General features: G+C 40.2%; 1 protein-coding gene across 1 annotated transcript in view; it reads left to right on the forward strand.

Moving 5' to 3' along the window:
• Positions 1 to 13,664, forward strand: part of SORCS3 (sortilin related VPS10 domain containing receptor 3) — a 606,047-nt gene that overhangs the window by 324,577 nt on the left and 267,806 nt on the right. Inside the window, exon 4 of the mRNA XM_034663620.1 lies at positions 7,922 to 8,080. Within this exon, the coding sequence (XP_034519511.1) occupies positions 7,922 to 8,080 (159 nt within the window). The remainder of the gene's footprint in view (positions 1 to 7,921; positions 8,081 to 13,664) is intronic.

Below are 13,664 nucleotides of genomic sequence, written 5' to 3' on the forward strand. Positions count from 1 at the left end.
CCCTCTATCTCCTTCCTTCTGTTCTAGCTCGCTGGACTCCTACAGCCTTTTTCAAATGTCACCTTCTCCCTGAGCCTTTCCTGACTGGTAAAACTGCAGACCTTCTTCAGCACTTCCTATCTCCATTCCTGCTTTATTTTGCTCTGAAGGATTTATCACCATCTGAAAAGCTATATATTTTACTTATTTGTTAGCTTATTGCTTATTTTTCCCCCACTAGTGTGTGTGCTCTCTGAGGGCAGGGTTTCTCATTTGGTTTGATTATTGTTCTTATTCCAGTCTTTATAATAGAGCCTGGCATAAAGACAGTAAATAATGGTTGAGTAAATAGTGTTTATGTGTTTGTTTGATTACTTTTACATTTTCCTTGGCATGTTGTTTTATGTCATTTTGTGCCTAACTGTATATTTTTATTTTCGTGGGTTTTTTTTAAAGGTTTTATTTGTTTATTTGAGAGAGAGCGCGCGCCAGTGTGAGCGGGGAGGGGCAGAGGGAGAGGGAGAAAGAATCAGAAGCAGACTTGGCACTGAACGTGGAGCCCCACGTGGGGCTCCATCACATGACCTTGAGATCATGACCTGAGCTGAAACCAAGAGTCATACGCTTAACCGACTGTGCCATCCAGGCGCCCCTATTTTTGTGTTTAAAAAAAAAAAAACTGTGGTAAAATGTGCATAACATAAAATTGACCATCATAAACCTTCCCATTGTTGTGCAACTAGGCTGTAATCTTGTCCTGCCTTGGCCTGAAAGGCATCCCTGACTCCACTGGCCCAAAGCAGCAATGCCTAGAGTGTCTTCTGCGGTACCTTTGTTGATAGAGATTCTAATGCAAACTTCAAAGCAGCACCTTTCTGTTCTCGGGAAATATGTATCGAGTCTCCAGGCTCCCCTTATTTTGCAAAACTTAAAGTCTCTACCCATTAACAACTCCTCATTCTTCATTCCCCTAGCCAACCACCATTTTACTCAGTCTCTATGAACTTAACTACTCTAGGTACCACATGTAAGTGCAATCATATAGGATTTGTCTATTTGTAACTGGCTTGATTCACTTAACATAATGTCCTTGCATTTCCTACACGTGGTAGCATGTGTCAGAGTCGCCTTCCTTCCTAAGACTGAGTAATAGCTCATTGTGTGTATATGCTGCATCTTGTTTATCCATTCCTCCATCAGTGGACACTTGGATGGCTTCCACCTTTTGGCTATTGTGAATAATGCTTTTATGAACATGAGTGTACAAACATCTCTTTGAGACCCTGCTTTCAGTTCTTTGGGGGTATATATCCAGAAGTGGAAATGCTGGTTTGCATGAAGTTCCATTTTTAATTTTTTGAGAAACCATGATACCGTTTTCCATGGAAGTTGTACCATGTTACATTCCCACTAGAAATGCACAAGGCTTCAATTTCTCTAAATTCTCACCAACACTTGCTAATTTCAGGTTTTAGTTTTTGTCTTTTTTGATCATAGCTGTCCCAGTGGTTGTGAGGTGTGGTGTCTCATTTGTGGTTTTTATTTGCATTTTTCTAATGACTACCGATGATGAACATGTTTTCATGTGCTTTTTGGCCAATTTTTATGTGTCTTTTTTTGAAAATGTCTATTCAAGTTCTTTGCCCATTTTTTAACCCAGTTGTTTTATGTTGTTGAGTTGTTGTTTCTATGCTTTTCCCCCCAACTGGCCTCAGTGATTGTTGCTTTATTGGTGATGCTTGTGTTAAGTTCTGAAGGACAAGGATAAACATGCTTAATACAATGGGTCGAGGTAGAAAGACGGGGAGTCTCATCTTGGTGAAGTGAGTGGCATGTATAAATGGTAGTAGGTGAAAGAGACATGTGTAAAAGCATAAATATGCATTAATGTATATCTGTAAAACGTGTATGTAGTTTACATATTTTTCTCAAAAGAGGATTTATATGTACCCCTGCCCCCCAGTTGTGGCAATTAAAATGTGTCTATGCATTGCTAAATGTCCCCTGCGGAGAACCACTGTATATGAGGTGTTGGATAGATGGGTGGATGGATGGATAGACAGATGCATAGATGGATAGATAGACAGATAGATGGAGGTGGTGGTGAATGCTGGTATATTGTTATATTGTGATTAAAAGCCTTATCTATAACAGGCTCTATTTATGTATAAGTCAATATTCAACAACCTATCAATTATATCAATTGGTTTGGGGGTCAGTTTAAAGAGCATCTCTCTTATATTCTTTGTGAGCTTGTATTGATATTATCATTATTTCTTATTGAGCATCGTGCTAAGCATCTCCCATTAAGACTGAATTATACAGTAAATTATAGTATTTCTCCTTTTCTATTCAGAGGGAGTTTACTTGTATTCTGAGACCGTTTTCAAAGCACTGAACTCCAGTTTGTTCTTTGCACGTCTGAGCTCTCTGGCAGAGTGAGAGACTGAGAAACCTTTAGCTTTCACCCATTTTATAGATGGCAGACAGAACAGAGAGGATACAATTGACTAAAATAACATATTCTTCAATGGTATTATTTAAGACATGCCAAGCAACAGGAAAGGGTGCATTGTGGAAAGATTTGTGGGGAAGATTTTGACCTCTTCAAAACTAATTTTGACTGGTTTAGATTCAAGTAAACTTAACAGGCTTGTTGGCTAAGCACAGCCCCTGCCTGATTTCTGAATTCCATGCGTGTCCTTTGCAATTTGCAAAACTCCATTAAAATTAGGGCTGCTGTTATTCAACTTCCCGAGGAATTTCCTGCAGAAAAACATTACACACTAAAAAAAAAAAAAAAAAAAAAAAAAAAAAAAAAAAAAAAAAAAAAAAAAAAAANAGAAAGAAAGAAAAGAAAAAAGATATTCCAAATGTTGATAAACTGTAAAGCTTGTCCATTTCTAACCTGAGATGCAGACAATTCATGTACAGCAAACGGCCAAATCCGTAGAGACTGGTTGTATGAGGTTCTCACCCCTAGCTCAGTGATGTGTTTAATTCCTTCAAGGGGTGGAATCTTCCTTCAAAGAGAGGAGTGTGGTCATTCAAAGCCACAAATGAATTTAGCAAATTCACCATTACCTACTGATGGGTATTCATGGTGGCAAGGTTGATATATGCTAATAAAGTGCATGTTTCTTAAAATATTACCAGCTATGTAAAATGCATGTAAAATGTAGTGGTTTTTTTTTTTTTTTTCTCTTTTACCCTTCCATGGTTTTTCTAACTGGGGTAAAAACCAAAAACAAAAAAACATCTGATAGGAGATATGCCCTCTCATCAAACTCTTCAAATGGTACAATAATACAGTCTCATTAATTCTGAGCACGATTTTTGTACAGTAGCTCTCTAGAACTTTATCATCTTGCACCTCTGAAACTCTGTTCACTGAAGAGCAACTCCCCTTCCCCCCCACCACAAATCCCTTTCATTTTTATCCACAAAGCTCAGGAATGCTGGGAGCCAAGAGGGAGGCTTATAATCCCCAAATTGCTTCAATTTGTCTCCAGCCTCCTTCTCACTTCAGTTGTGCTCTTACCCTGGGTGATTTAAAGATAAAGGTTAATGTTTATTTAGCAGTTACGTGCCTGTGCTAAGCTCTTTGAATCATTATCTCATTTAATCCTCTCCATGGCATTGTGAGTTGGATGCAATTTTCTTCTTCTCCTTCTTCTTCTTCTTTTTTTAAATAGATGAGGTAACAGACTTGGAAAAATTGAGCAATATCCTCACATTTACACACAAAGTAGCAGACTGAGGATTTGAACGCAAGCCATCTGCCCTCCAGAGCCTATGGCATTAATAACTCTCCTAAACCATATTTAAAATACCCTTTTCTCCTTCCAGTACCCACATACACCCCCACTGCATGTCTTATGTCAGGAAAAGCTGGATAAAGAATCAAAACAAAAGCAAAATAAAACAAAAGTCTCCAGTGGAAACTCTTCCCCATTCATATTGTCCAAATCGCACAAATGCAGAACACACAGACATCTAAAGCGTCACCGAAGGTTTTGTACCTATATACCTGTAATTAAAAATTAAGGGGCAAGGGTTGTACATTTCTTTGTTTCAGTAGAAACAGACTATCATAACTTCATAAGAGTCATGTGCCTAGTTCATAAATTCAGTCCACATGTTTAATTTGGATACAGTTTTTTAAAAAATTAAATATTTTAAGGAAAGGTGTGTGCCTTTCCTGTTGGCAAATTCCTCACCACTCCTTGTCTAGTTTTTTTTTCCTCATTCACTTATTTTACCTGCTTTGCCCTCTTAGGCATTTGCATTTGAAATCCCTGCTTAAGAGTAAAAATTGGGGTGGATATGGGATGATTTTCTTTACGTATGTCATATATTAATACACAATACCCGTGTATTACCTTGAGACAACTTCTGGCGAAGCATTTGCTCTCATATTTATCTTAATATTATGGTCCCTTCTTCTTCTTTCTTCTTCTTTTTTTTTTTATTTTTGTACTAACAGTTTATTTCCTGTTTGGCTTCCTACTAGTTTAATTCTTCATGGCCTCTAGGCAAGAAGTGGCTATGAATGAGAGGAGGAAAGGGGCTTTCTTGAAGCTAATTTTTTAATTTTAATTTTTATTTTTTTGGTGGATTTCTTAGAAACGCTTAGGAAAAGGATGAAGCTTTGCTTCTCTGACTCCTGCCTATCCCTTGGTAAAGATAGTAAAGTGCTGTGATTTCAAGGTGCAGGAAGTGTTAGTGTTAGGGGCAGGTAGTGGCATTTGGGCCACTCAGAGGAGGTGGTAGGCAAGTTGCTTTCCTCCTCTGGGCCTCAGTTTCCTTATCTATAAAACACAACTGATGATACTTCACTTAATTTGTGTGAGGTTTTGATAAAGTATCTGGTGACGTGCCCAGCACAGATTCAGAATCCAGAACATACAGGTTTCTGTTTCCCTTCATTTCATTCTTCGCAGAAACTGGGATTGAATACAGACACTGCCAGTGGTATCAAAGTATATAAAAGGATTTCTGATGAGAATGTCAGAGAAAGGTTGCAATAAAAATGTGCTCCTGCCAACAAAACCTCTCTAAAACCACCACGCAGTGTCAAGATGCCTTATGTATGCATTCATTAATGTGTGTGTGTGTGCTCCTATACACAGCATCGGTGTACATGTGAACGCGTGTCTGTGTGTGGCACACATACATGCAGCATTTGTTGTGGATACATGATCTGTGTGTGCAAGTGTGTGTGTGTGGAAGAGAACACGTTGTACTAGATACTTGATGGTAACCCTTATTCAGTATATAGTATATAAAATAAAGTCCGTTTATGATGTTGGTCTTATCTTCTAATTAAAATCATAGGCATGAAGCTTCTTTATACCTGCATAAAATAAGCAGTTTAATTTCTCTGCACCAGGGAAAAAATGATTTCATTGCCTGTTATGTAGCCCATCAGCACATGGTGGGAAGCAAGTCAGGGTGGTGATGAAAGCTTCATTCTTCCTCAGCCTTTTTTGTCCTCTCAGACTTTGTGAGAAGTGTAGATGTAACCTCTGAGGTGTTCTCAAGGGCAGTGAGGGTGCTTTTATCTGCTACCCTACCCCTTCACAGTGCCAAGGGAGGTGAAGCTATTCTGTCAATGAAAAATCCATCTCAGAGCATTTCCCCTACATTATTCACATACAAATGAAAAAAAAATATTATATTGCATCCATTCCTTAAAAATTTGCTGATAACTAGTAATAACTTATTTCAATGAAGCCAAAGCAAATATTTGAGAAAAAGAAAGTAAGCTTGTCTTGGAAGCTATAAAGGAATAAAAGAGGAAAAGGACTATGAATCTTTGCAGTTAAAGGGATTTAATCTGTTTTAAAGCTTACTTTATAATAGTAATATATACCATGGGTAACATTTTTAAAATCCTGCTATTTAATAATTTTATTTTATAAGGTATGGGAATAGTTTTTGGCTCTATCTTGTACTTTGGGCCCTGTGGTGCGATCATGTGTAGAAATAGCCCTAACGACTGGTGGCAGTGTAGCCAGAAGTAGGAGAAACTCTAAGAGGAAATAAACTCGTTTGCTTGTTCAGTCACTCAGCAAACATGAGGAACTCAAAGAAGCTGGGTCTTGCTGAATAATAAAGGTCAAAAAGGTTGTCGTGCTGATGAAGTCAGAGACAAAAGCGGGGGGCAGAGTTTGCTAGGCTGTTTTAAGGATTTTAGAATACAGAGAGATCAATGATAAGCCATCGGATGGTTTTTTGTAGGGGGATGTTGGAATCAGGTTTGTCTTACGGGATAGTAGTTCTGGCCGCCGTGTGACAAAGTGGATTGAGGGGCAAGAGGTAACAGCACTGAGATTGGCTAGGGGTATTTTACAGTAATCCAATGTAGACATTATAACGTTTTGGACTATGGTAGTTATAATGGCAGGAAGAGAATGGATCTGATTTTAGAGCTAATGAATAGGTAAAATACATGGGGTTCAAAGACTAATTAATTTTCAGAGGTGAGTGGGAAAGGAGAGTCAAGGATGAATCTCAGGTTTTTGGCTTTCTATTGAATCATTAGTAGAAACATGAACTGAGCCAGGCAGGACACTGTGGGAGAGGGATAGGACTGAGATCAGGTACATTGTGGGGCATGGTTAGTTTAAGGTGTTTGTGGACATCCAAATACAAGAATCTGCCAGGAAGCTGGGTCTGAGATTCAGATTGAATTCTTGAGTTTTCCCTAGAAAGATGGTAATTGAAAAAAATAAAAAAAAGCTTGGAAGAAGTCACTGAAAGTGCGTTGAATAAAAGAAAAGAGGGTCTGGTCTACACTGAAGGTTTAGCAATAGTCTTATTATAAGGAGAGCAGAGAAGGTTGAGTATTCAAAACAGACCTAAAGGAAGACAAGAGGAGCATGATGTTATGGAAGCCCCCAGAAAAGAATGCTGCAAGAAGGATGCAATTGCCATGTGTTTTGAAGACTGTCAGTAGTTCAACTGTGGGAAAGGTCCAAGTGCCTAAGTATCTGTTGGATTAAATACTGGAAAGTAGGCACACCTTTAGTGAGACCAATGTCATCCAGGTACTATAAGTAGAAGCCAATCTGCACTGATGGGAGGGGGGTTTTACGTTAAGTACTGAAAGGTCAATGATAATTAATAGCGATCACTTGTAAGACTGTATGTTATGTCAAGCGCTCAAAGCCATTTTCAGATATTGTGATACTCAATTATTGTTGTGGAAACTGAGGCCTCTAGAGTTAAGTAGGTTTCCAAGGTGATTCATGAGGAACAGAGAAGCATTGAATTTGAATCTGCTCCCTCGGATGGCAAAACCTTTCTACTACACCATTCTGTCCATTTGGCTTGGGGATGATGCACTTTCTTGATCAGCGGTCTTTGCCCCAGGGGCCTTTGGGGATAGGGGCTTTGGAAAGTATGTAGAACAAAGGGATCCTTGAAACCACTTAAGTCAGTTAAATCACTCAAACAATTCATTCAGAGAGAACAAAACAAACAGTGGGATAAGAGGGCAGTGGGATAAGAGGGGGATCCTTTTCAAGACTAAAGGGAAGTAAGAACCACGGTCTGATGAAGAGTGCCCTGGACAATTGAGGGAGGGGGAGAGGGGAAGGGCTTTGTGATGGTCTCAAGGTCAGGGGACAGAGGACCATAAGAATTATGTTCCCATTACTTAAAAGATGGACATCAGCAGTGAAAGTACCTATAAGATGGACATCACAAATTGAAGCCTCATTTGTATGCAGACCTAACCATACATAATATTCCAGCTCCGTTCAGCAACGAAGGACTAAATCAGGGGAAAAATGCCAATATTTCATATAAAGACCCACATGCCCCTTTCTGTGCTGTGATATACAAGTACAGATGACTTTATATTTATGCTTTAATTTCTTGTATTTATTCTCTCATGCTAACTCAATCTGTATTTTCTCCCCTCTCCTTTCTTTAGATCATGCTTCTTAGTGATCCTGAAATGGAGAGCAGCATATTAATCAGCTCAGATGAGGGGGCCACCTATCAGAAATACCGGCTCACTTTCTACATCCAGAGTCTGCTCTTCCATCCCAAGCAGGAGGACTGGGTGCTGGCCTACAGTCTGGATCAAAAGGTGAATAAACACTGTTTTTATTCACATCTTGTCACCCCAGTACCACCTGGTGAAAAGCACTTGTTTACTTAGTCCAAGTTTTGGAGGGGATTCAGTGACGTTTCATCATTCCAACCGGGTTCATTTTGTCAGCAGCCGTGAATGCTCCCTGCTCTTTAGGATCAAAACATGCAGTCAGGTGTGTGTCACTTATTGGCAGTGCTGTTTATCATTTCATAGGCTTAAGATGGTTTCCTCTATAATTTTACTCATTTGACCTTTAAAGTAGGAAATGTGTATTCATAGTAATTTTATAGTGATTGTAGTAAAGGAAGGTGCAGAAGGGCTAAGGTGTTCGTTCAAGCCAGGAGTTGGAAGAGCCAAAGCTGTAATGAATGTTGTCAGATTCCAAGTCTAGGGAATATTCCAGCATGCCATGCTGCATTGATTTGGTAAAATTTGAATATACCATTGTTTGTAGTTTAGCAAAGGAAGGGAATTCTCAAACATGTCCATTTTGTTGTTTTCTAAAAGTACCTTCCAGATATAATAACCCAGTAAGTCCTCCTCTTTGAGCTCAAGATCCATTTATCCAGCTGTGTACTTGACGTTGTCTATCGTATGCTTCAGAAACCTCTTGGTTCAGTGTATTCCAAAAATGGACTTCTGCTCTTCCTCCAACAGAGCTGGTTCTCTTCCAGTGTTCCCTAATTGTATCCATTTGGTTGCAAAAGTCAGAGACCCAGGAGGTATCCTTAATACTCCCTTGTTCCTAAGCTAGCATCTCTAACCTATCATTCTCTCTCTATCTCTTAATTCCATGGGCTTCTGTTACCACCACCACTCAAACATAGGATATATGTATCATTCGAGTGATGACCAGAGCCTCTCCCAATGTGTTTATACTATCACCTGAACGATCCATTCCCCAAATGTAGATCTCAGGATTTCCACCCTTTCTCCTTGCTCACAGAAAAAAGACCACAGTCCTCTGTAGCATCTGCTAGGACCTCCTTAGCTGGTCCCTCCTCCGACTTGACTCACCGTTACCACTCTCCCTTGAGCGGCCTTCTTTCAGTTCTTCATCCCAGCTGTCTCCCTGGCTCCATTTCCTGGGCCTGGAATCTTTTTCCCTGAAGTCAACTTCATCGCTGTCAGATCTCAGATCTAGTATCACTTCCCCAGGACGTCCTCCCTACCCTTCCCGACAAATCCCTGACAAAGCTCAGTGCTCCGTGGTGTAGTGCTGTCCACCTCCCCTTTAGAGGGCCTGTCATGGGTGAAATTTACGTCGACTTATGTGGTCTTTGAATTACTTGTGTTCCTCACTGGACTGCAAGCTCCAGGAGGGCAGGAGCAGGTCTGGTTTTGCTCACTGATGTAGCACCGGTGGTAGCACAGTGCTTGGTACTTAATAGGTGCTCAGTAAATATTTGTGAGGTGAACAGTTTCGTGGAGGAAAGCATAAATGCTATGGTATTGAGCTTGCTGGAGCTGACCAACTTCTAATAAAGAAAAGGGACTTCAGATTATTCTTCTTTGTATTTCCTTAGTATAGAACCTTAGTACAGTGCTTGATGCCAAACTATTATGTAATCATGTTGTGGAATCAATCAGTGAAAGAAANTTGAGCTTGCTGGAGCTGACCAACTTCTAATATAAAGAAAAGGGACTTCAGATTATTCTTTGTATTTCCTTAGCATAGAACCTTAGTACAGTGCTTGATGCCAAACTATTATGTAATCATGTTGTGGAATCAATCAGTGAAAGAAAATAGATAATTATAAGCACTGCCTCGTGTAGAGATATCCACAGATGAACCTTAATTGAAATAGCTTCACTTCTTCTCTTCTCTCTTAAAACCTGAGACAGTTGCTCCTCAGTATATATTAGAATATGTGATTGTAAATGTGTGTGTGTGTGTGTGTGTGTGTGTGAGAGAGAGAGACAGACAGACAGACAGGAAGAGAGAGAGATGTCAGCACCTTTAAACAATAATTTCAGCATAACCTTTATATCTCTCATTAATGGAGCCTCATGGTGGGTGCCAGGTGCTTAATGCAATCCCCTAAGGACAGCCACATGACATTTGCAAAGCAAAAGACATTGCAAATACATTTCTTTCATGGCATCAAGTGGATATTGTATGAAAGACTTAGCCAAATGTCAGATAGTCTGTGAGTTTAGATGCTTCGTATTGCTATGAATTTTGAAGCTGTATTTTAAAAAAATTAAATGTTTTGGCTATTGTTAAAGGCTGGATGGTAATTTATTTAGATGACACTCAGAAATCCTAAGCTGTGTTTTTATTTATATAGAGACAAGCTAGATTAGACATCTCGCGCTAAGAGGTTGATGAACCAGATGCAGCATGCCTTGGGTGTATCTAGAAGGAGGATCCTTTTCCCCCATCTCCATAGCACTGAGAACATCTGGGGCTTTGCTCATGACATAGTCTTGTGGATATCATGCATTCAAAATACTTTCAGGCTTGGTGGCTGCCTTTTTTACAGAGTAAAAATATTTGGAAATGTGGCAGTGTGTGTTGATGGATTTTCCTAATCACACTGCACATTTCTGGATGTATTATTCCTTAGGTACTCTTTCTTGTTGACATCTTTTGCATAAAATGGCTGAATGTTCTTTAGTCCCATAAAGTTTCTAACTGGTACCCTGCCATTCTTTTAAATAAATGGTGTGAGGAGGCAGATGATGCCCCTGGCAACATTTGCAGAGCTGTGTAACACACCTAGCCTCCATCTTCCAGGGGTTAGAAGAGTTTGTCTTTGTTTTGGAATAATTAATTGGTTTAGAGTCAAGGAGAGGGATGCTATGGAGCAGCAGATGGAGAGTTGAGATTGATATACAAATGTCTTATTTCAGACTGGAACCTTCTCTGATGTGCATGCATCGAGGCAGCTGGTTTCTTCTAGAGAAAATGAAAAGCGTTAGTAGGAAGGTAACTGCAGCATCGAAGGGAGATGTTTGTGGTGAGGAGTGAATCGATGTTTCCATTATTGTGCCTTTGATGAAATGCACTAGCAATTTCTTTAGAATCAGTAAGGCTATCTCGTTAGGTTGTATGTATTACAAAAGACCTAATTGAATGATATTTTAAAGGGACAATATCCAATTGCTTTACCTTCCAAATTGCTACCTCAGAGATGCAGGAGACTTGCCAAGTGATCTCACTGGGTAAAGGCACTGCTGGAGAATTAAGGAAATACCTTCTGGATAGAACACAATTGTAGCTAGAAATTGAGACATGCACATAACGTTGTGTTAGCTGAGACGCTGAATGGCAGGTTGTGAGTCAACTAGGAACTGTGGCTACCTTGTACTGGTCAAGGCCAGGTTGTGGAAGATCACCCAAGCCTCCCAACTTCCAAACCTGCAAAGGGGTGGGGAGGTAGAGACAAATGCACTTTGCACTTGACCCTTTGGAGGGCCATGGCTCTCCAGTTTTGATGTGTCACAGTATAGCAAAGTTATTCTGTTTCCTGTTCAAGTTGACCTGGGCTTTTGACTAAGTCCTTCCATTCTGGCCATCCTAGAAGCTTCCCAGTTCCTGCTAATTCCTGTGCCAGCTCCTCTTCTGTCCTACAGATTCTCCTGGCACTTTGCATTTTAATATAAAAGAACTCAGTACTGACTAAAGACGAGAGATTCTTTCTTGGGTATATGAATCTTCAGAAATGCTTTATAAGAAAGAATCTTTGCGAAACAGCCAGCAAAAGTAATAGGTTATGGTTGATCAAATTTGGAATAATAAAAGAAAAGCTACTCCCCTCCTCTCCTCTCTGAATCAAGCCTAGAATGTCTTTGGAGGGCTGTGTATTTACGAGTTATTTAAGAAGTAGGATTCTCTTTTGCTTCCATCAGGCTATGGCCTCACTGGTTACTGAAACTACACTGATGTTTTGGATGAGCTGGAGGGCTCAATAATATTATTCAAACTGAGATTAAAAAAAAAAGGCTTTGAGATAGGTTTTGAAGAATTTACAGTCCTCTAAATGGATAGGTGCTGTTCTCATTGCTGTAGAAAGCTAGATTTTTAAACAACCCTCATTTTGACAAGAGACTTGGTGTAGTTTTGTTTTGTTTTGTTTTGTTTTTAAGGGGGCACACGCTCATGTATTCACAGGCGCATACGTCCTGGCACAGGGGTCTTCCGCAGGAGACAGTTGAAAACAGCTATTTTTCTGCAGGAGAAGTGGAGTTACAAAACTCTCTATTATCATTTATCTTCTTGGCAAAATGAAACTTTAACAGATACAGCTGGCTTTGGAGATCAGAGATGAGGAACTCCACGGGATTTCAGACTGTTGTTTCTCACACACTTCTGGGCTAGACTGGTCTAGAATTAATATTTTCAACATAAAAACCACTTTCTGAAACACTAGCACACATAATGAAGGGTTGCTCTTCTAGTAGTTGGGCGCAGTGGGCCACTTTGTGTGTTTTTTTGTTGGTTTGTTTTTTTTGTTTTTGATCACCTGCTACCAGCCAAGTTCAATAGTAGCTGACGGACTGACAAGCTGGTTAAGGAGCTGATGCAGGGTCGGGCATGGTCACTGGCCAAACAGAGTCCACAGCGGAGGAGGTGATGGGCTTCCATGCAGGCTTTGCTGGTTGGACCCTATCCTGGGCTGTCGTGTCCTGCAGGAACAGGCAAATTAGAGTATCCGGAGTGTGGAGGGCCTGGAAATTCAAAAAGAAGTTTAAACCTGTACTCTGGGAATGCTGGATACAAATGGCGCTGTTCCCTTCATTTGTATTCTCCTGTAAACCCTCAGATTAGAAATGTAATTGTATTAAGAGCTCCAGGATTAGCAGGTGATGACAACATTCCTCAGTAGCCATTGGCAGAAACAGGCTTTATATCTCCCCACCTGGTGGGGATAAAGCTGCTGGGGATTAACTAGGGATGACTGTGGTTTTGAAGCGTATCCTCCATGGAATGAGAGTACTACTGAAGGGCACCTTCTATTTAAAGAAAAACATTGCAATTTCATTAGGTCCCTTCCATGCCTGTAAAACCATTTGTGTATCATTTAAGAGAAAGAAAATCCAGAGCCCCCCTCACCAATGGCAAGCTGACTGTGCTCTTCAAGAGAGCTCGCTCATGGGTACAGTGGGGATGTGCTATCTCCATCATCATAGAAACACCGGTTTCCATGAGGCCATTTGCATGGACCTCTGCTTGTCCCTTCCTTGACTAGCCTCTCTAGACTTAGGAACCAGTCTACCTGACCCAACCATACCTTCTATCCTGCCTCATTTTCTGCCTCCATTTTAACCACTCACCCTGGTATGACAGGACCTGGCCTTTTAAAGTCAGGATCAGTCTCTAAACCTCTTAAGGCATGGTATAGCATAAAAATAGAAAAGTTCACATCTCATGAGCTCGATGAATTTTTGTAAACTGAATTCACCTATGAAACTAGCACCCTGATTAAAGGAGCACATGACTGGCTTCTCAGAATTCCTTTGTGCACTGTGCAATCACTATCCTCCACCCCCCGGGGGGCTGCTATCAGTCAGGGGTTATTTTTTTTTTAAGATTTATTTATTTACTTTAGAGAGAGAGTGAGAGAGAATGAGC

Source organism: Ailuropoda melanoleuca, chromosome 6 (genome assembly GCF_002007445.2).
Source record: "Ailuropoda melanoleuca isolate Jingjing chromosome 6, ASM200744v2, whole genome shotgun sequence".
Lineage (NCBI taxonomy): Eukaryota > Metazoa > Chordata > Mammalia > Carnivora > Ursidae > Ailuropoda > Ailuropoda melanoleuca.